The 21,935-nt window shown below is 37.4% G+C and overlaps 1 protein-coding gene across 1 annotated transcript in view; it reads left to right on the top strand.

Moving 5' to 3' along the window:
* Window positions 1–21,720, top strand: part of LOC126340442 (signal recognition particle 14 kDa protein) — a 39,480-nt gene extending 17,760 nt beyond the window's left edge. The window contains exon 4 of the mRNA XM_050001691.1: window positions 21,490–21,720. Coding sequence (XP_049857648.1) covers window positions 21,490–21,606 — 117 coding nt within the window. The 3' untranslated portion in view covers window positions 21,607–21,720. The remainder of the gene's footprint in view (window positions 1–21,489) is intronic.
* Window positions 21,721–21,935: the final 215 nt, after the last annotated feature.

Genomic DNA, 21,935 nt, shown 5'->3' with positions numbered 1-21,935 from the left:
AATGTCATATTAATCATAAAAATATATCTATTGACCTTAGAAATGCTGTTGAATAAAATTGAGTTACCTCAGTGGTAAAGTCTAAAACTGTGCTAAGGAGCCAACATTGCTAAATGAAACAGTAAAGATGGCTTTCTTGGCTCACAGTGGGAGAAATGTATTAACATTTCTGGTCAATACTTTTGAAATAATAAATAGTTAACTTACTTTTTCTGTTTGCTTCCTTTCATTTGACTGCTCTTATATATTCAATTTTGGCATTGTCTTTTGTGGACAAAAATAGGAGTTTCCCTGCTGTTCACAAACATACAGCTGGAAAAAAATGTTGGCTCTTGTGCAAAGTTACCTCTGGATACATCACTACAGGAACTGTAAGTCATAAGCAGTTCATTTGAAAATACTGGGCTCAAACTGTGATCATGATGCTTTCTTTGTGAATGGGAAAGAAATTCCCGAATTACTTGATATGTCTGTCAGTTTTTAATTGTGTGTATTAGCATAATGTCTCATAAACTACATGTTACAATTTTCTCTTAATTTGAAATACTTTGTTACTTTGATTTGCTAACATTAGTGGTCAGATTTGTCAACTTCGCTGATAGTGTGATGATGAAATATGCAAGTTTTGCCAGATGTTGTCTGCTTTGGACAATCATCTCTTACCTGCTTGCAATAGTAATCTGAGAGATCAGTGCTTCAGAAATTTTGTCATCAGCTTTACTTCTGCAAGTGTTATTCTCACACAGTCATTACACATTGAGTGTAATGATGTATTAGCAGTAGATAAGAGTTCAGTGGTCATAATCTGTCTAACAAATTGTTACTGGCAACATTAAGGAAAGTAACTGTGCAAGACATAGTGCACTCTTTTTTTGGGGTGGGGGTGGATAAAGTACTATTTGCTGCTTACTGATAAGCCTATAACTGTATACAAGGTGTACATAAAATGCGGGAATACTTATTTACTGCACAAGAACTAGACATTGTACAGATGTCATACACATTGCATTTTGAAGAGAAACTCTGAAAGCTTTTTTTACAAACATTCAATATATGAACCATGAGTGACCTGGGAGACGTCAATACAGTAATCGAATTCTTGCCATACCCGTCCCAGCATGGCGTCATTGACTGTAGCAGTCACTGCCTGTATTCTCTGACGGAGCTGTGCCACATCACATTGTAGAGGTGGTACACGACACCAGATCTTTAATGTGTCCCCACAGAAAAAAAAACCACACGGATTGACATCTGGTGATTGGGGAAGCCATTTCGAAACAGCTGTCCCCTTCTGTAGCACAGCCGATCCATCGACGTGGCAGCTCCGTGTTCAGGTACCCACAAACTTCACGATGAAAATAGGGTGGATCCCCATCCTGCTGAAAGATGCCTGGAGAGTCAGATTGCATTTGAGGCATCAGCCATTGCTGCACACTTGTTTTTGTCGAACTCCAAAACACAGAAAGCTCACTCTGCACCTGAACTCGCGATGTTTGCGACTAGCGCTGAAACTATGTTGTGGTGTATACATGAAAATAAACTTTCAGGGTTTCTCTTTAAAATGACATATTTATTATATCTGTACAATGTTCGGTTCTTGTGCAATAAATAAATAATTGAAAGTTTTCGCGAACTTTATGTACACCTTGTATAGTGTTCAGTTAGAAGGTAAGGTGTTACATGACAGATAAGTGTTGATGACTTACAAGCACATACTCATACTACAGCTCAGGAGTATTTTGTTGTGGGATGTGAATATGCATTGACGAAATCTTTGCAGAATTCTGTCGTAATGTTTGTTACACGTGCACCACCTTTTCAAATTGCCAATTGTTTTCATTTACTAACACAAATGTTAAGTATTTGTTCTTTTGTGTCACGGTGAGTGCCAGAGTTTTCAAAGTTTGTGAAATGTGGTTTCTTTCCACCCTGTCCTTTTTTTTTTATCAACTGAAATTTAATTTGGATATTGGAAGAAATGTGCAAGTTTTGCCAGAGTTTGGCTGATGTGGCCAAACATCTCTTACCTGCTTGCAATAACAATCTGAGTGTGCATTTTTACAGAAGTTGCGAGCCATCTGCTCTACTTCAACTATGTTCTCTCAAACAGTGTTTTCTTTCCACCCTGTCCTTTTTTTTATCAACTGAAATTTAATTTGGATATTGGAAGAAATGTGCAAGTTTTGCCAGAGTTTGGCTGATGTGGCCAAACATCTCTTACCTGCTTGCAATAACAATCTGAGTGTGCATTTTTACAGAAGTTGCGAGCCATCTGCTCTACTTCAACTATGTTCTCTCAAACAGTGTTTTCTTTCCACCCTGTCCTTTTTTTTATCAACTGAAATTTAATTTGGATATTGGAAGAAATGTGCAAGTTTTGCCAGAGTTTGGCTGATGTGGCCAAACGTCTCTTACCTGCTTGCAATAACAATCTGAGAGTGCATTTTTACAGAAGTTGTGAGCCATCTGCTCTACTTCAACTATGTTCTCTCAAACAGTTAACATTCTTGCTACACATTATGTGAATATTGGGAGGTAATAAAGGGTCTCCATAATTTCTTGATTATTTAATTGCAGTAAATTTATACAAACAAAATTCCTTGAACCTTGACCAGTTGAACTTTGTTACAAAGGTTCATCATCACTGAGGCATAGAAAGGGGCTTGGAAGCAACTGGTTTTAATATATTCATAAACTTTTAATTGCTCAGTGGAGTCACTTACTTTTCAGACATCTACTTATTTCTCATTTCTGAAATTCTGTTACTAACCATATGCCTGATGCTGTGCTGCAGTAATAATCACTGCGTGTAGGGAACATTACAATGTGTCGCAATTTGAAATGTGCAGACCTCCATGGTTCTCACATTTGTGGGCTGGTACTTAGTAGACGGTTGCCTTTTTTTTATTGTTTGTAGATGAAGAAGGTAGTTGCAAATGGTAAGGATTTGTTTTACTGTTGGGAACACTGACTGGAAGCTTTGTAGTGTTACCCTATTTACCTGTGCTAAAATGCCTCCAGTAGCTGCACCACTGCCATATCTGGCTGAAAAGTGATTATCATAAGTAGGCTACTGTAAATAATGTGGTCAACACCAGGTTTACAGTACAGAACACTTTAATTGCACTTTGACGTTAAAGAACCTACTGTTTATTTTCAACTCGAGTATCATCTATCATAATTTATGCACAGATAAATGGTTAATCCCTTACTACACTCTGTTGATGTTTTATTAATACGGTTGTTGAAGTGTAGTAACTTTACATAGACATATTAGTTCAGTGAATCGTTAACACATTCTCTAAATAAAGCTTACAAATCTCTGTCCTTGAAATCTAATGGGCAACTCATTACAAAAATTATGCACACAGTAAGTATAATTTGGAAATAATGATTCACAGTCCAATACTGTTACAGTTTTCACGTTGTTCATGATTTACACAATTCATGAGATTAATTAGAAGTTCACAGACAATCACTGAAGTACAGTCACTGTATAAACTCTTGAAAACAGAATTTGGGCAGAACTGCACCTTTTACGACATATGATTTGTGTTAGCTTATCTGCGTACATTGGCTGTAATTTTGAGCACAGATCTTCTGTACTTCTGTTAGTTAAAATTCCAGATTTCTATTGTAGAATAACTGAATGGTGGAATCCATTTTTTCGACTGAAAACTTTTATCTAAAACAATAATTTCTATTAAATCACACTGGTTAGTTTGCCAAAATATGGGGTTCTATTTCAGTAACAATATTCTAGCCAACAGTGTTAATTACTCTGAAACTTAATGAGTACAGTTGTTACTAATGTGTGTTTCTTTTGCAACATCCTTTTACTGTTGTCATAGATTCAGAGAAATTGTCACAAAAACATACATTCTGTCTGTGCAGACAGAGGCCCTGACAATCAGCAAATGGAAAAATAATTCTAAGACCATCTGGGGAAGCCATCTAGTCCACTTATGTGCTATTTTCACCTGAGATTGTAACTATTGCCCAAAAAAGTAACACTCCCATCCACTGCACCATCAACTATATTTTTGCCTTGCTGGTATGCTCCAGAATTGTCAACTTCAGTTTATTGGTAGAGTTTTAGGAGACTGTTGGTCATCTTTAAAGGAGACCACTAGAGTGATCCATTCTTGAGTACTGTTACAGTGTTTGGGACCCTTACCTGGTCGGGTTAAAGGAAAACGTAATTAATTTACTTCAACTGCTTTGTTGCCCTGAGTAGCTGGTACTTCTCTCTGCTGTCAAAACTGATCAAAAACAGTTGGCGATAGGACAATTCCAGTAATGTAGACCAGTCCAGTTGCAGTCTCTCAGGTTTCTGTTAAGTACAGGTAAACAAATAGTTATCTTCTGGTCTTATTTATAGTTCTTGCTATGCAGTCTTAATGCAGTAGATCTAACCTCAATTAGATAATTACCAATCGGTTGATGTGGCAAAAGGATGATTAACATTAAGTCACAAGATTAGTCACTATGTTAGGTGATATGTAACACACTATTTTTCAGATTGAACATAAAATGTAATTACAGATTCAAATTGCACAGTGAAAGTATGTTCATACTATTTGACACTGACTGTTACTGCATTGGATTGTTACCATAGCAGAACACCATTTTCACAGTTATTCAGTCATTGAAATCGAATGTGAACTCATGTTGTTAAAGCAATTATGAGATATTGTCATTGATTTAATAAGCAACACATGACAGAATATGAAATTGTACTCAAATGTGGTACATTTTACGACCTGTTAAGACTGCATCAAATTTTTCCGTACTGAGTGACATAGTTGTCGCCTCTGTGTTTTATGGCCACTTGTATACTCTGGGACTGAAATGGTCATGTAAAGACTGGTATGAGAACTTTCTATTATTTCATGAACTACATAATACTTCGAAAATCAGCTATGTTGAATGTGGTTCTTTTAAAATAATTGCCGGCCAGTGTGGCCGAGCGGTTTTAGGCGCTTCAGTCTGGAGCCGCGTGACTGCTACGTTCACAGGTTCGAATCCTGCCTCGGGCATGGATGTGTTTGGTGTCCTTAAGTTAGTTAGGTTTAAGTAGTTATAAGTTCTGGGGGACTGATGACCTCAGATGTTGAGTCCCATGGTGCTCAGAGCCATTTTTTTAAAAAAATAATTGCAAGCTTTCCCTAAAATTTTGTTTATAAAATGTTACTGTTTAAAAATTTAGAAAAATAGGATGATACTATTATGCTTCCACAAAGTGAATCCCCTTGTTTACAAATATAAGCACCATATTGAAAATCATAGTAAATTATATGAAATTATTAATTACTGTATTAATTAACAGTTGGTGTATGTCATACCGTACAGAAAAATTAATGTAACAAAGGTAGGCAGCTGAAGGTCAAAATCTGAAAGTGGTTAGGGCAAAATATGCATGGAGTATTGGTAGTTTAAAATGCACTGTGGAAAATTAGAGTGCTTAGCGTTTGTAGGGCATAAGTCATTATATTGTATTCTGCCAATTAGCTTATAGGTTTTCCACTTATTGAACTTGAGCATTATCTTCAATTAATTATAACTTTTAATTAACATAATGTATACCCAAACTAACAGAATCAGTGAAATCAGTAAGGTGAGAAGAATAAGCTGAACAATGAATTTAAATTTAAGTTGGCCTGTCACCTGGTTTTCATGTACCTATCACATGTTACATAAACAACTATATTATAGATTAAATAAACTTTGACATAAATCTATAATTATTGCGTGCTAATGACATAACAGATGGGCAGTACCCGTGTGTTATGTCTCAGACATTGAAGCAGTTCAATGGCATGGTGCAGTATTTATTACCGGGAGGTTGTCAACACACAAGTGTTATGGAGAAGCTTTGCAAACTCAAATGGGTATCCTTGGAGGGAAGATAATGTTCTTTTCATGATAAAATTTAGATAATGGCATTTGAAGCTGAATGCAGGATGATTCTACTGCTGCCAATATACATTTTGTGTAAGGATCAGAAAGACTAGGGCTTATACAGAGGCTTATAGACAGCCATTTTTCCCTTGCTCGATTTGTGAGTGCAATAGGAAAGGAAATAACTATTAGTGGTTCAAGATACCCTTTGGCATGCACCACACAGTGAATTGTGGACTACGTATGCAGATGCAAATGTAAATGTACATAAATACCAGGTAAGTGAGGATTAGCAATTACTGTCAGAAGAAACAATAGACAAGAATATGCAATTGGTAATGCATATGATCAGGACCAATATGTCTTATTCTTTGGACATCTAATTGGAACAACAGAAAACAGAATGGGTAGAGAATAATACAAAAAAACTGTGGAATAGGAAGAATAACATTAAATGGATTGCAGAAATTGAGGCAGTTGGAAGAGAACTCCATATTAATGTCCTTGAAAACAAAACAGACAATACCAAAATACAGCAAGAGGGAGTTGGGGATGGGATACCTGAAAGACTGAAGACATATTGAACAGGCACAAGAGCAAAGAAACCTATGTAATAACACATTATAATAATTCATTGTATAACTATTGTACTATAGAATAAAAACAACTCCTTGTATTAACCATTGCACAGTGACCTAGAGTGGTCCATTGAAGGCCATATTGCAAATTTTGGTATCACTTTCTTTATAATCTTGGCAAGTTCTTTGAAATCAAATACTGTAACCCACAGTATCTCTACTGTACATGAAAATGGTTTTTTGTGTTGCCATCAGCGTTCATGTAATCCTTTGTCAAAATATCTATTTAATTTTAAATGTTCTCAATGAGAAATGCATCAAAATGCACATTGGTTATGATGGCATTTACGTTTGTGTGTGTGTGTGTGTGTGTGTGTGTGTGTGTGTGTGTGTGTGTGTGTGCGTGCGTGCGTGCGCGTGCGCGCGCGCGCGCAGTCTCCCTTCCCTAAGTGTTTGTGGAATATTTATGTTAGTAACCAGCATGACAAAATATTTTTAGTGGCTGAAACTGTTGTAATACTGTCATACATATCGGCAGTGTGTGCTCTTGCATTAACATCCATGAGAAACTATAGCCCTTTTTTGTTAAATCTGTGAAAAAAAATTGCTTTGTATTGTTCACATTCATATCAAATATTGTGATTTGATGCAAGAAGATCAGCCCAAAAATTCATCTTGCACATCACACTCTTATTTTCATACTATGCAGATGCTCGTAAATGTTGTGGGTGAGAGTTTCCAGAACTTCCAATGTCTCTTGTACAGTTTTAATTTACTCTAATAAATACAGTAATGCTTCTTCAGGAAAAGGAGCCTTTCAGGATCAATATCTTCCTTTTGCACAGACTGTAGTAGCCAGTTGCATTAGTGAATTTGAGCACCACTATTTGAATTATTCAGTTGGTACGCTGTTGTTAGTTGGTAAGGTTGCACAACTCTGTGAGCAGATGCTACTGACACCATAGTCTGAAGTGACGATCAGCTATTTTCCAAAACTACTCCCAACTTGTCTACTCTACTGCTTATATAGTAGCATCCTTTGGAATGCTCAAATGTTTGCATTTGCTGACACTGTGTTACAGTTTTGTCCTGGTCAGGAAAAAGTGGCAGACTCGTCACAATTTGTAGTATTTGTTTTCTTTCTACCTCTGTGTTTGCGACAAGAAAATTAAATGTGTAATTTAGTTGCTGAAAGGAATAGACAAGTTTGTGCCATATGTTGGCTTTTCTCATGCTCAAATATCTGTTATCTACTTACAGTAACAACCAGTGAGTGCATTGTTACAGAAGTTGTGAGCCACCTGTTAAACTCTGTCTGGTTGTAGAGAGGTGTATTAGCAAGTGAACATTCTGCTTCAGTAAATGTAAATACATAGATTATCAAACACCAGTCTCTTTCTTGGTTGCAACCAAAAACTACTGAGTAGTACACACGTTTTCCAATCATAGTGTTGTCATTGGTGGGGACCTTATAATGATCCAACAATCAATAGGGGTAGTTACAATTTTGTATGTGGTAGTGAGACAATGCACCCTGTGAAAAACTAGTCCTACACTTGCTCTGAAGAATACTTTGAATAGATAGTTTTGAAGCCCCTTGTGCAAGAAGTGTATTGGATGTTATGGCAACAAAAAGAACTGTCATTTTCGAAGATGTCCATGTTGAAAGTGGTATGTCACCATGGGTCAGTTGTAGCAGCAATCATTGCTCAGGTACAAAGGGCAACTAAAGCAGTAAAGTAGACAAAAAGCAATATGTATTATTTATTGCTGCAGCTCAGCATCTCCGCTATATGGTGAGCGCAATTTTCCTTTTCGTAATATTGTTACATTCCATCCTGGATTTGAAGAACTAATTATTTAGGTCTGGACAGGACCATGGATCCAATGGTGGCTTGATTTTAAACAAGTAATTAACCATACACTTGATGGATATGTAACTAGAAAAACAGTCAAAGTTGGCAGGCACCTCCTGTGTTATACAGCTGCTGTAAACAAACTTCAAAAGAAACATTGACCACATCATAACAGGTGTAAAGCAAAACATATGGCTATAGATAATGTTGAATGAAAGTTGTTTATCTGTGAAGAGGGCAACATTTTAAACATTCAATGACTATTACAGCTGAATATTATCAAAAAATTTCTCTCAAAATCCAGGAAATTTTGGTAATATGTAAAGGGTTTTTAGTGGCACCAAAGTTAGTTTCCAGATACTCATTGACAAGGTAAGAACAGAAACTGAAGGTAGCAAAGGGAGTATATCCCCAATTTAATTTTCACATCACCACAGAGATAAGCAGATGTTAAGTGTCAGCGGCATCGAGGAACATCGGAAATTGCTATAATTGAAAAAAAGCTCATGTCTTAATTGAATCTCCATCAGATTCTGTACTGAATATGTGGTTAAATTAGCTCCTCTCTTAACCTCAGTATACCATAGATCCTTCAAACAAAAAACTGTACGCAGTTTCATATAACTAAAATATCAGTGAGTCATAACTGGGATTAGTGAACACAAGGTCATTGTAGTGAGGCTCAAAACCATATCAACCAAAACCACAAAACAGCAGATAAAAATTCGTCTGATGCCTTCCTAAGAGAGAGTCTCCATTCCTTCCAAGCTAAGTATGTAAGTGTAGACCATATATGGCTCAAATTCAAATATACAGTATTGACAGCAATAGATAGATTCATACCGCATAAGTTAATAAGAGACGGGACTGATCCACCATGGTACACAAAACACATTGGAACACTGTTGCAGAAGCAATGAAAAAAGGATGCCAAATTCAGAAGAATGCAAAATCCCCAAGACTGGCTAAGTTTCACAGAAGCTCAAAATTTAGTGCGGACGTCAGGGTGAGATGCTTTTAATAGTTTTCACAATGAAATATTGTCTCAGAATATAGTAGAAAATCCAAAGAGATTCCATTCGTATGTAAAGTACACCAGTGGCAAAAAACAGTCAATACAGTAACTGCGTGATAGCGACGGAAATGTTACCGATGACGGTGCCACTAAAGCGGAGTTACTAAATACAGTTTTCCATAATTCCATCACGAAAGAAGACGAAGTAAATATTCCAGAATTCGAAACCAGAACAGCTGTTAGCATGAGTGACATAAAAGTAGATATGTTAAGTGTTGCGAAACAACTCAAATCACTTAAGAAAGGAAATTCTTCCGGTCCAGATAGTATACCAATCAGGTTCCTTTCAGAGTATGCAGACACAATAGCACCTTTCTTAGCAATCATATAGTACCGCTCTCTTGACGGAAGGTCTGTTCCTAAAGACTGGAAAGTAGCACAGGTCACACCAATATTCAAGAAAGGAGATAGGAGTAACCCATTGAATTACAGACCCATATCAATGACCTCAATTTGCAGTAGGATTTTGGAGCATATACTGTACTCGAACATTATGAATCACCTGGAAGAAAATGACTTATTGATACATAACCAACACGGATTCAGAAAATATTGTTCTTGTGAAACATAACTAGCTCTTTGTTCCCTTGAAGTAATGAGTGCTGTGGACATGGGATTTTGGATCAATTCCATATTCCTAGATTTCCAGAAGGCTTTTGATACCGTTCTTTGCAAGCGACTATTAATCAAATTGCGTGCATATTTAGTATCGTCTCAGTTGTGTGACTGGATTCACTATTTCCTCTCGGAGAGATCACAGTACATAGTGATAGACGGTAAATCGTCGAGTAGAACAGAAGTGATATCTGGTGTTCTGCAAGGTAGTGTCATAGGCCCTCTGCTGTTCCTGATTTATATAAATGATCTAGGTGATAATCTGAGCAGCCCTCTTAGATTGTTTGCAGATGACACTGTAATTTACCGTCTAGTAAAATTCTCAGACAATCAATTCCAATTACGAAATGATCTAGAGAGAATTTCTGTATGGTGCGAAAAGTGGCAGTTAAGCACTAAACAAAGAAAATTGCGAGGTCATCCACTTGGGTACTAAAAGAAATCCCATAAATTTTGGGTATACGATAAATCGCACAAATCTAAGGGCTGTCAATTCGACTAAATACCTAGGAATTACAATTACGAGCAACTTAAATTGGAAAGACTACATAGATAATATTGTGGGGAAAACAAAAACTGCACTTTGTTGGCAGAACACTTAGAAGATGTGACAAACCCACTAAAGAGACAGCGTACATTATACTTGTCCGTCCTCTGCTGGAATATTGCTGCGCGGTATGGGATTCTTACCTGGTAAGTTTGACGGAGGACAACGAAAAAGTGCAAAGAAGGGCAGCTCGTTTCATGTTATTGTGCAATAGGGCTGAGAGTATCACTGATATGATATGCGGGTTGGGGTGTCAGTCACTGAAACAAAGGCTGTTTTCTTTGCAGCGAGATCTATTTACGAAATTTAAATCACCAGCTTTCTCTTTGGAATGTGTAAATATTTTGTTGACACCCACTAGGCAGAAATGATCATAGTAATAATAATAAAATAAGAGAAATCAGAGCTCGAACGGAAAGATTTAGGTGTTCCTTTTCCGCACGCGCCATTCGAGAGTGGAATGGTTGAGAAGTAGTATAAAAATGGTTCGATGAACCCTCTGCTAGGCACTTAAGTGTGAATTGCAGAGTAACGATGTAGGTGGTCAGCTCATACAAATGCCAATGTGTAATAACTTGTAGATTTGTGAAATGAAAGGATCACATAAGCCCAGTTATAGGTAGAGCAGTTGGCAGACTTCATTTCACTGGTAGAATAACAGAGAAATGCAGTCAGTGTACAAGAGATTTAGCCCTAGATAGAAAAAAAACATTGTATGATGGTGAGAGGGGGAATTCACCTAGTTGCAAATTTTTGTACAGTGCTAGGAGGGAGTGCTATGAACAATGTGTGTGTGATTGTGTGTTCATTACAAAATTAAACTGCATTAAATTTCATACAAAAACATCCTCTTCATTTATTCTTCAAGATTAATAGTTTTCAAGTTTCAGGGGATAGAAAAATTACAGATTATTAAAAATATTATTTCAATGTTATAAACTAAATGTTAATCTTTAAATGAAATGGATTAAAACAAATATTACATGTTTGTACCACTTCTAAATGCATTACAGCCATGTCAGGGGATAAATTATGTACTGGGGGTGGAAAGGGGGAGATGTGTGTGTCAGAAGAGCAAGAGGCGGTAGGTTCCCAGATTGTGTTCATGCACTTCCTTCATTCATAGGTCTGCAAACTGAAGAGCAAGAAGGGGATTCCTCATTCTGTCTACCCCACTATCTCACAAGAAGCAACTTCAGAGTGTTTCACAAAGTTATGCCGATACTCCCCTGTACCCCCTATGAACCACTGGTAATGGAGCATGCAGACATGCCCAGAGAGAGTTTATTTTCCACAACATACACTATCACTACATGGAATGCAACTACGAGATACTAACACCAGAAACACAAGGGACAGAATCTTATCTGAATCTCTGCTCACTATTCCACACAGTTAGAGGGGAAATTGATTCTTAGTCATCCTACAGTGCCTCTGTACTGTTCTTCTGGGAAAGGCATTTCCCCAACACCAGCGCTGCTCGCTTTTCAGTTTACAGGTAAATAATACTGCCCCAGCATTTCCTGTTCAATTCTCTTATGTGAGTAGAGAAAATAACTTTAGTGAGCTTTTCTGTGGAGTGGAGTTGTTTACAGGTAAATTGAGTGAGTGCTTATCTGCAGTTGTTGAGTGAACTATTGCGTAATAAAGCTCAGCTGCTGGAGCTGTCAGCTGTGTGCCGCCATGAGGAGCTAGTACCAACTGTAACATGCTATCAATATCTATTCGACAATGCCAATTTCATTGTCTCCACTGTCTGGAATACTTTTCACCACCTGAGGGGTATGAATCGCATCATACCAGACTTAGCTCTCCCAACATCTGAAGGGGCTAAAGACTTATATTGTCCCCCTCTGCAACAGAAATAGGTCACCCAAGTGTTACTTAACTTCAGACATTTCAGCATAAGACAAACAGTGCATTGCAGCAATTACTGTTTTAAATTTGAATGTTTCATCAAACATATTCACATCCATATTGGAAGATATACTAGTTGCTGAAAGGAAAAGATTTATACAGTCTACCAGTAACAAAATTAATGGTGAGAAACGTGCAGTAACTTTCTGGTTATTCATCAATTCACTACCAAGTGATTATAACACAATTGTATGGCTTTACAATGTGCTACAAACAATAGACAGCTGCAAGGTGCCATATTTACCAATCAAATCCTCTTCCCACCACCACTACACATGTCACTGAGAACATCGTACTTACAAGTTAAACACATTTCAGTCATTGTTTACAGGAACATATTTTACACAAATCTCACTTAACAACTGCAAATAACTTCTCATTTAATAAACTGAAAATAACTCCGCTACATAAACAATGGTCCATGAAGTTATTTTGTCTGCATACATAAAAGAACTGAACAGGAAATATGAGAGAGGTAAGGTTTGTCTGCAAATTCTAAATCTAGCAGTGTTCTTGTTGAGGTAATTAGCCTTTACCAGAACAACACTACACCAGCTGTACAGAAAGACTAAGAATAAATTTCACCTGTCGCAGAGAGAACAGTGTGCAGAGATTTGTGCAGATTCTGTTCACATTTTTTTCTTGCAGTAGTATTATTAATGACTCAGATCAGCATGCCATGTAGTTTTAATTCAATGTGTAGAAAATATAGACCCCTCCGGGCATACCTGCGCATTGCATTGCCAGTGATGCAGAAGGCACATATGGAGGGCCAGTATAACTTTGTGAAACACCCTGTAGGTGCTTCCTGTGAAGTAGGGTGAATCGCCTGCTCGATCTTTAGTTGCAGATCTATGTAAGAGGAAAGTACTAGAGGTTGAAAATACCGCTTCAGTTGTACGAGTGCAGAACTCCCTGTTCTCTACTCACAGGTAGCAGACCGCACCTAGTACACGTCCACCACGGTGCTCGGGGTCCACAGCACAGTTGCGACACTTGAGGATGGGCTTATGAGAGCCCAAAACTGACATGATAATAGAAGAAATTTAAAAGTGAAACTGTATTTTCAACCTCTGGTATATTGCTTAGTTGTGGATGTTCTTTCAACAGGATTGTCTGTAAAAGGGAAGTGCATGAGTATATACAGTGACCTACCTTCCTCCCTTGTGCTTCTGCCCATATGTCCTCCTCCTTGATCCCCCTCCACCATGTTACACCAACAGAACAAAATTTGTTGCTTAATACGCCTCTGATGCACTTATTTATGCTACACACATTTAATATTTGTTTTAATCCCACTTCACTGAAAGATAAATATTAATTTTATAGCATTAAAACAATATGTTTAATAATCTGAATTTTCCATCTCCTGCAATGCAGAAACAATTAGTTTCCGAGGAAAAATGAACAAGACTTTTTTTTTTTAATAGGAAGCTAAATGTGGTTTAATTAGTGCAGAAATGCTGAAAGAGAAAATTGAGTTACTTCAGTAGTAAAATTTAAAATTGTTCTAAGGAGCAAAGTTGCTAAGTAAAGCTGTTGCTCCCCAATTTTATTCAGTACTCTTCAGTAGTTATTCAATCTACCCATAAAATTGTCAGCATTCTTCAGTTACACCACGTCTTGTTTGTACTGTTTATTCCCATGCTTTGATTCTGATTAACATTACATTCGTAAGTGTATTTCCAAAAGAAACATCACAGAACTCAGCAAATTCAGTTTTTGTTTCTTCTAGTAGTTTTCCACTTTACTGGTTTCTCCCCCTTGATCTTATCCTCCTCTGCATTGTTAAAACTCGGGACAGTCATACACATACTTGGTTGGTTTGGGAGGGAACCATTGCATATAACTACTATTAGTTAAGAAAACCATTCATCAGTGGATGGAGGTATAGAGTAACTGCTTACATTCTATTAAAATGGTCTGAAGGTATCCAGGTGTGTGTGTGTGTGTGTGTGTGTGTGTGTGTGTGTGTGTGTGTGTGTGTGTGTGTGTGTGTGTGTGTGTGTGTAAGAACTGTTCCTCTCTTTGTGATGCACCGTGCATTTGTTGTAGTGTCTCCTGTTAAAGTTGATTGCGCGCATCTAATACATTCCTACTCAGTAAACAAAACTTTGATGAATGATGCTCTTCTTCAATGAATTTCATGTAATTTTTCCATTAATCATGTGTAGTAAGAGTTATGGGCGGAACAGTAATCAAGACTGAGTGAGAGATATTTTTTCTGAATGATGTCCCTCATTGATGAACTATATTTGGAATCATTCTCCCTATGAAGATCAACTTAGGCTCTACTTTCTTGACAGTTATGCTGCCTACATATATTATTTTTGCTCATCTTGCCTTTTCATGTGTGTTACGTATGTTTGTGTGTATTAAGCACTGTATTATGCAATACTCAGCTGTATCAGTATATTTCATTAGAGAGACAATTGATTTCAGTCTATGATCAGACCATCATTGGGTCCAGAGACATCCCTGCTATGAACCCAATGATTGTCTGATACTAGACCTAAATTCGTACTCTCTAATAAAATGTACTGCTAAATCTGTATAACACCATCTTCATAAAATATTTGTTTATATAATTTAAATATTGTATCACTGGATATACTGCCAATTATGTGAAAGTGTTCCTGCATTGCAAGAAAATTTCCCACTGATTGCAGTTATTTGGGAATTAAAACATCATCTATGAGCAGCCTGATAAAGATGTTGGCAGTATCTTCAAAGTTATTTATAAATACCATAAATGGTAAAAATATTTTGGCACTGTCTCTCCCTTGTGAACAATGTGTAAAATTTGTATTTTCCGTGCTATTCGCAAGCATTCAAACAGGAAGGCACAGACTTTGGCAGATGTTGGCTATCACTGCCTGCAATCTGATACACTAATTATCTGCAGCTACATTGCTACAGGAACTATAAGTCACAAGTTGTTTGTTTGAAAATATTGCACTCAAATTGTGAATGTGATGCTTTCTCTAGTGTGACACTATGAATAGGAAGGGCATTCCCAGATTGCTTTATTTGACAGCCATTTTTAAATTGAATCTTTTAGGATAATGTCTCATAAACTACATGTTATATCTATTCTAATTCAAAGTGTTTGGTTATTTTGATTTACTAACATTAATGACCAATTTTGTCTGTATTGCTGATAATGAGATGATGAAACATGCAAGTTTTGCCAGATGTTGTCTGCTTTGGACAATCATCTCTTACCTGCTTGCAATAGTAATCTGTGAGATCAATGCTTCAGAAATTTTGTCGTCAGCTTTACTTCTGCAAGTGTTATTCTCACATAGTCATTACACATTGAGTGTAATGATGTATTACCAGCACATAAAGGAGATCAGTGATTATAATCTGTCTAACTAATCACTACTGCCCCAACACTGTAGAAAGTAACTGTGTGGGGCATAGTGCACTTGTAATTTTTTTCATTTTTATTTACTTATATATTTTGAGGGGATGGGGTAAGTTTGGGGGAAGAAATAATGTTTTGAGAGCAGATGGCAGCCTTGGTGTGCTATTGTTTTGGTAAGGCACACAAGAATTACTATTCACTACTTATTTACTACTTACTGATAAGCCTATGACTGTATATAGTGTTCCGTTGGAAGGTTAGGTGTTACACGACAAATCGGTGTTGACGACGTACAAGCAGGTATTCATACTAGAGCTCGGGTGTATTTTGTCATGGGATGTAAATTTGCGTCGACTGAATCTTTCCAGAATGCTGTCGTAATGTTTGTTATACATGCTTTTCAGATTGACAGTTGTTTTTTTTTTCATTTACGAACACAAGTATTAGGTGTTTTTTTTCTATCATGCTGAGTGCCAGAGTTTTCAAAGTTTGTAGACTGTGTTTTCTTTTTACCTAGTCTTTTTTTATCAACTGAAATTTAATTTTGGATATTTGAAAAAATATGCAAGCTTTGCCAGATTTTGGCTGTTGTGGCCAAACATCTCTTACCTGCTTGCAATAAAAATCTGAGAGTGCATTTTTACAGGAGATTAGTCATTTGCTTTACTTTGAGAATGTTATTCTCAAACACCCAATATTCCATTACCTGTAATGTGAATATTGTGAGCTAAGAACTTTTTATCATTTATTAAATCTCTGAGTAATTGATTAGCCTTAATGGCATTGAAATTTATACAGAACAAAATACCTTCAACCTTGACAGGTTGACTTTGTAACACAGATTTTTCATCACAGTAAACAGTCTTGGAGGAAGCTTCTGGATTGCAATAAGGTCCCTGCATGTTGAAAACAGCAATACTCCAGAATAGGGCTTACAAGTGTGGTGTAAGCAGTCTTGTTTAGTAGTCTCGTTGCACCTTCTAAGTGTAGTGCCAATGAATCGCGGTCTTGGGTTTGCTGTACCCACAACATTATCTATGTGATCATTCCAGTTTAGGTTATTTGTAATTGTAATCCCTAAATATTTAGCTGAATTTACAGTCTTCGGATTTGTGTGATGTACCGCGTAATCTAAATTTAGCTGATTTCATTTAGTACTCATGTGAATACTTCACATTTTTATTTATTTAGGATCAATTGCCACTTTCTGCACCTTACAGATATCTTATCTAAATCATTTTACAAATTGTTTTGATTATTTGATGACTTTATAAGACGATAAATGACAGCATCATCTCCAAACAATCTAAGACAGCTACTCAGATTGTCTCCTATGTCGTTAATATAGATCGGGAACAATAGAGGGCCTATAACGCTTCCTTGGGGAACGCCGGATATTACTTCTGTTTTACTCGATGACTTTCCGTCTATTACTACAAACTGTGACCTTTCTGACAGGAAATCGTGAATCCAGGCGATACTCTGTAGGCACACAGTTTGGTTAGAAGACACTTCTGAGGAATGGTGTCGAAAGCCTTCTGGAAATATAAAAATATGGATTCAATTTGACATCCCCTGTCGATAGCACTTATTACTTCATGAGTATAAAGAGCTAGTTGTGTTTCACAAGAACGATATATTCTGAATCCATGCTGACTATGTGTCAATAAATCATTTTCTTCGAGGTACTTCATAATGCTCGAATACAGTATATGTTCCAAAACCCTACTGCAAATCGACATTAGGGATATTCAGCGGATTACTCCTACTTCCCTTTTTGGGTGTTGGTGTGACTTGAGCAATTTTCCAGTCTTTAAGTACGGATCTTTCTGTGAGCGAGTGGTTGTATATAATTGCTAAATATGGAGCTATTTTATCAGCATACTCTGAGAGTTACCTGACTGGTATACAATCTGGACAGGAGGCCTTGCGTTTAAGTGATTTAAGCTGCTTTGTTACTCCAAGGATATCTACTTCTATGTTTCTCATCTTGACAGTTGTTCTTGATTGGAATTCAGGAATATTTACTTAGTCTTCTTTGGTGAAGGAGTTTCGGAAAAACCGTGTTTAATAACTCTGCTTTAGTGGCACTGTCATCAGTGACTTCACCACTGTTATCACGCAGTGAAGGTATTGATTGCATCTTGCCACTGGTGTGCTTTATGTATGACCGGAATCTCTTGTTGCTAAAAGGCTAAGTATGCTTTCGCAACCATTTACGCTTAGAGTGGACTCATGAACTAATTGTTCAAAATAATTTTCTGAGAAAGCATCCAGTACAATTTCAGATGGCATTTTATGCCTGCCGCCGGCTTTAAACATATAATTTTTCCACCATATTGAGGGTAGATTGAAGTTGCCACCGACTATATTTGTATCAGCAGGGTACTTATTTGAAATGAGACTCAAAATTTTTGTTGAACTGTTCAGCAACTATATCTTCTGAGTCAGGTAGTCGTTAAAACGATTCTATTAATATTTCAGTCCGATTGTCAGGTATAACGTCTACCCGTACTATTTCACACGAACTATCTACTTCAATTTCTCCACAAGGCAAACTATCTGTGACACCAATAAATACTCCACCACCAACTGTATTTAATCTATCCTTTCTGAATACTGTTAGATCGTTTGGAAAAATTTTGGCTGAACTTATTTCTGACTTTAGCCAGCTCTCTGTACCTACAACTATTTGAGCTTCAGTTCAAGCCCTTCAGGGCTTGGAGCTCTGGTTCTTTCCCAACACAGCTATGATAATTTACAACTACAATACCAATCGTTTCTACAACTACTTTAATGTGTTTTACCTGATCACTTTTATACGGACGCCCTTTCTGTGGTTCCCTGAGACATTCTAACCTAAAAAACTGCCCGCTACCCATTTAGTCGCCTCCTGCGTGTAGTAGAATCCTGACCTATTAAGCGGAACCCGGAAACCCACCACCCGATGGAACAAGTCAAGGAATCTGCAGCCTACACGGTCACAGAACCGCCTGAGCCTCTGATTCGGACCCTCCACTCGGTTGTGCACCAAAGGACCACAGTCGGCTCTATCGACTATGCTGTAGATGGTGAGCTCTGCCTTAATCTCGGAAGAAAGACTGGCAGTCTTTACAATTTCCACTAGCTGCCCGAAACCATATAGAATCTGCTCCCAGCCAAAGCGACACGTCATTGGTACCGCCATGAGCGACCACCTGCAGTTGGCTGCACCCTGTACTCTTCATGGCAACCGGAAGTACCCTTTCCACATCTGAAATGACTCCCCCCAGAATGCACACGGAGTGGACACTGGCTTCCTTCCCCTCCTTGGCAGCCATGTTCCTAAGGGGCTCCATTACGCACCTAACGTTGGAGCTTCCAACTGCCAGCAAACCCACCCTCTGTGAATGCCCAGACCTTGCGGGCCGAGAAGCATCCTCTGGAACAGGGTGGATGATTGCATCTGCCTCAGAAACATCGTCAGCCACAGATAATGCCCAAAACCTGTTCGTCAAACAAACTGGGGAGGCCCTACGATCGGTCCCTCGGAAAGTTTTTCGCTGCCTGCCAGACTTTGGAATGATCTCCCACATGACCATGGATGAGGGATCACCCTCAGTGCAGGCAGCACCTGGGGCGATCACAGCAGTGGACCGATCGGTGGGACACATAGGATGTGCTCGATGTCCCTTGCATCCCCACACACTATTCCCCACAGTGACACCCCTTGGCAGCAGCCTCAAGCTGTGTGACAGAAGTCAACACAGTCTGTAGCTGTGAGCGAAGGACTGCCAAATCGGCTCGCATTTGTACACAACAATCACAGTTCCTATTCATTACTGCTATCGCTCCTGTTTTAAGCTCATAAAAATATTCAACAAACGAAATGTGTACTCGCTTTATTAGTAGCAGGAACTAGCGGTGCGCTCTCGCTGACGGTCTAACATATATGTATGGCACCTCCATATGCAAATATTTTTATGAGCCATCTAGAAGAAACCTTTTCTGAACATCAATACCTTAAACTGCTTGTCTGAATTAGATTCTTTAATGACATCACCATGATGTGGCATATGGCCTTCACTCTTTTCTCTGGGCCCACAATACCTATTCCCAAATCTATCACATGGTCCTTATGATGTTGAGATGCCTTCGTGAGAACTGATCTCAATTTCTGTGGCTCTCCATAAAATCTTCTCATAATACAAACATGCCAACAATCAAACAGTACCTGTGCTTCGACAGCCGTCCATTCTCTGCAGCTTTGGTAACTATTGATGCTATCTGCTGTAGCAAGCAGGTTAAGCTTACTATAGCCAGTTAGTGTTTCCTCAACTTGATCTACATGGCTGTTCTACCATAAATCCATTGTTGATGTCCATGAGTATTTTATATTTGTTGCATTTCAGTGATTGATTGAGAAAGGTTTATTAAAGTAAGATTAGATGTTTTTACCTTTTTGTTACTGTTGTTTATATTCATAGTCGTTTGGTGTGTGTCGTATGTAGGTCTCATTTAGTAACTGTTTTCTTTGTGTGGGAAGTCCGTTTGTACAAATGCATGCGTGTGAAAAACTGGAAAGCTGTGAGCGTTAATTGTCAAATAATTCCTGTGTACAAGTGAGTAGCATAGTTTTGTGACTTGTTACTTGGGGTAGGCTTTTTTAAGTTTTGTTTCTGACATTGAGGTCCTTGCATTTAGAACAAAATAGTGGGTTCTATCAACATAAGAGTTCTTTAGACCAGCTGCATACCTGACATATTTTGTTAACATGTAGATCTGTGTTGGAGTTAGCAGTATAAAACTAAACTGAAGGCTTTCCAAAAATTCGGAAAGACAAATCAATGTATACTCCAGCGTACTGGACTGAATGAATGAAAATAGTGAACTGTTTTTTGATTGTAGAATGTGTTGATTTCTGTAATGTAGTCATTCAGTCTTCAAGAGAAGCATTGTCTGCTAGTGTTATAAATGTTTCAGTACTTTGCAAAATGTTAATGAAAGTAATGTAATTTTTTGGTGCTGTACCTGTGTTGAAAATTTTCTGAAAAACTAAAATGTCACACACTTTTTATGGGCAAAGGGATTTAATCATTCTAATACTTTGCTTCATTGAAAAGAGAAAAAATGTCATTACTAAAATTGACTGTGAAGAAATCAAATTCTATAACTAAAAATCTTATCTACTAGCTTCAGTTTCTGTGAAACTGGAACTGCACAGTGGTAAATCAGGATGCAATTCTTCACATGAGTGTTCCACTTTAAACAAGGTCTGACCATAACTGATTATTTGTGAGATGTTTTGCTGTTGCTGTATTGGCATATTGAATTGATGACGTTATGTCATGGCTGCAAATTGAATATTCCCACCTGAAAATGACAATCCCCTTGGTATAACATTATGCATGAATAATACTGATACAACTTACACACAGAACATTGTATACCTGGATTTATTGTAAATTTCTATACCTTGTTCGTGGGACATAAATTTATTTATAATATTAATAGCTGATATTTCAGAAAAAGCTGTGAATTTTTTGCTTAGTCTTGGAGTGAGAAAATTGAAATCATAATCTATTGTATGGATGAGGAAAGAGGCGTTCCATATTATTCACATATATTTGATTGCATATTTCTGTTTTCAGATTCATCCTAAGGATGTCAACAAGTTTCAGCAAGCCTATTGCAACCTGCTGAGGGGAAATTTGGATGGACTGAAGAAACTTAAGAAAACGAAAACTAAAGCAAAAGCCACTCAATAATGTTGATGTATTTGTATATAACTGAAATATTGTGTTACTTAAGAGTCTAATTTATGTTTTCTATGAGATGTTCCTGACGTGTTAGTCTCTGAATGAAAAAGAAATTTTTGTGGATCTGGTTTTTTACATTTTATTTAAGAGAATGAGTACTTGACTATAATATGTTGTTAGTACATTGCCTTAGCAATGAGTAAAATCCACTTCCTTGAATATATCTTGTTTGAACATGACTTTATTCTAGAGAAAAGTATAAAATATAACAGCACAAAAAGAGATCATTAAAATGGATCATGCAATTGATATGTACAACTTATCTGGGCCTATAGTTT

The sequence above is a fragment of the Schistocerca gregaria genome, chromosome 1 (genome assembly GCF_023897955.1).
Source record: "Schistocerca gregaria isolate iqSchGreg1 chromosome 1, iqSchGreg1.2, whole genome shotgun sequence".
In the NCBI taxonomy this organism is placed as follows: domain Eukaryota; kingdom Metazoa; phylum Arthropoda; class Insecta; order Orthoptera; family Acrididae; genus Schistocerca; species Schistocerca gregaria.
Note: the sequence above shows the minus strand (reverse complement) of the source record. Positions and strands in the feature narration are given on the sequence as shown.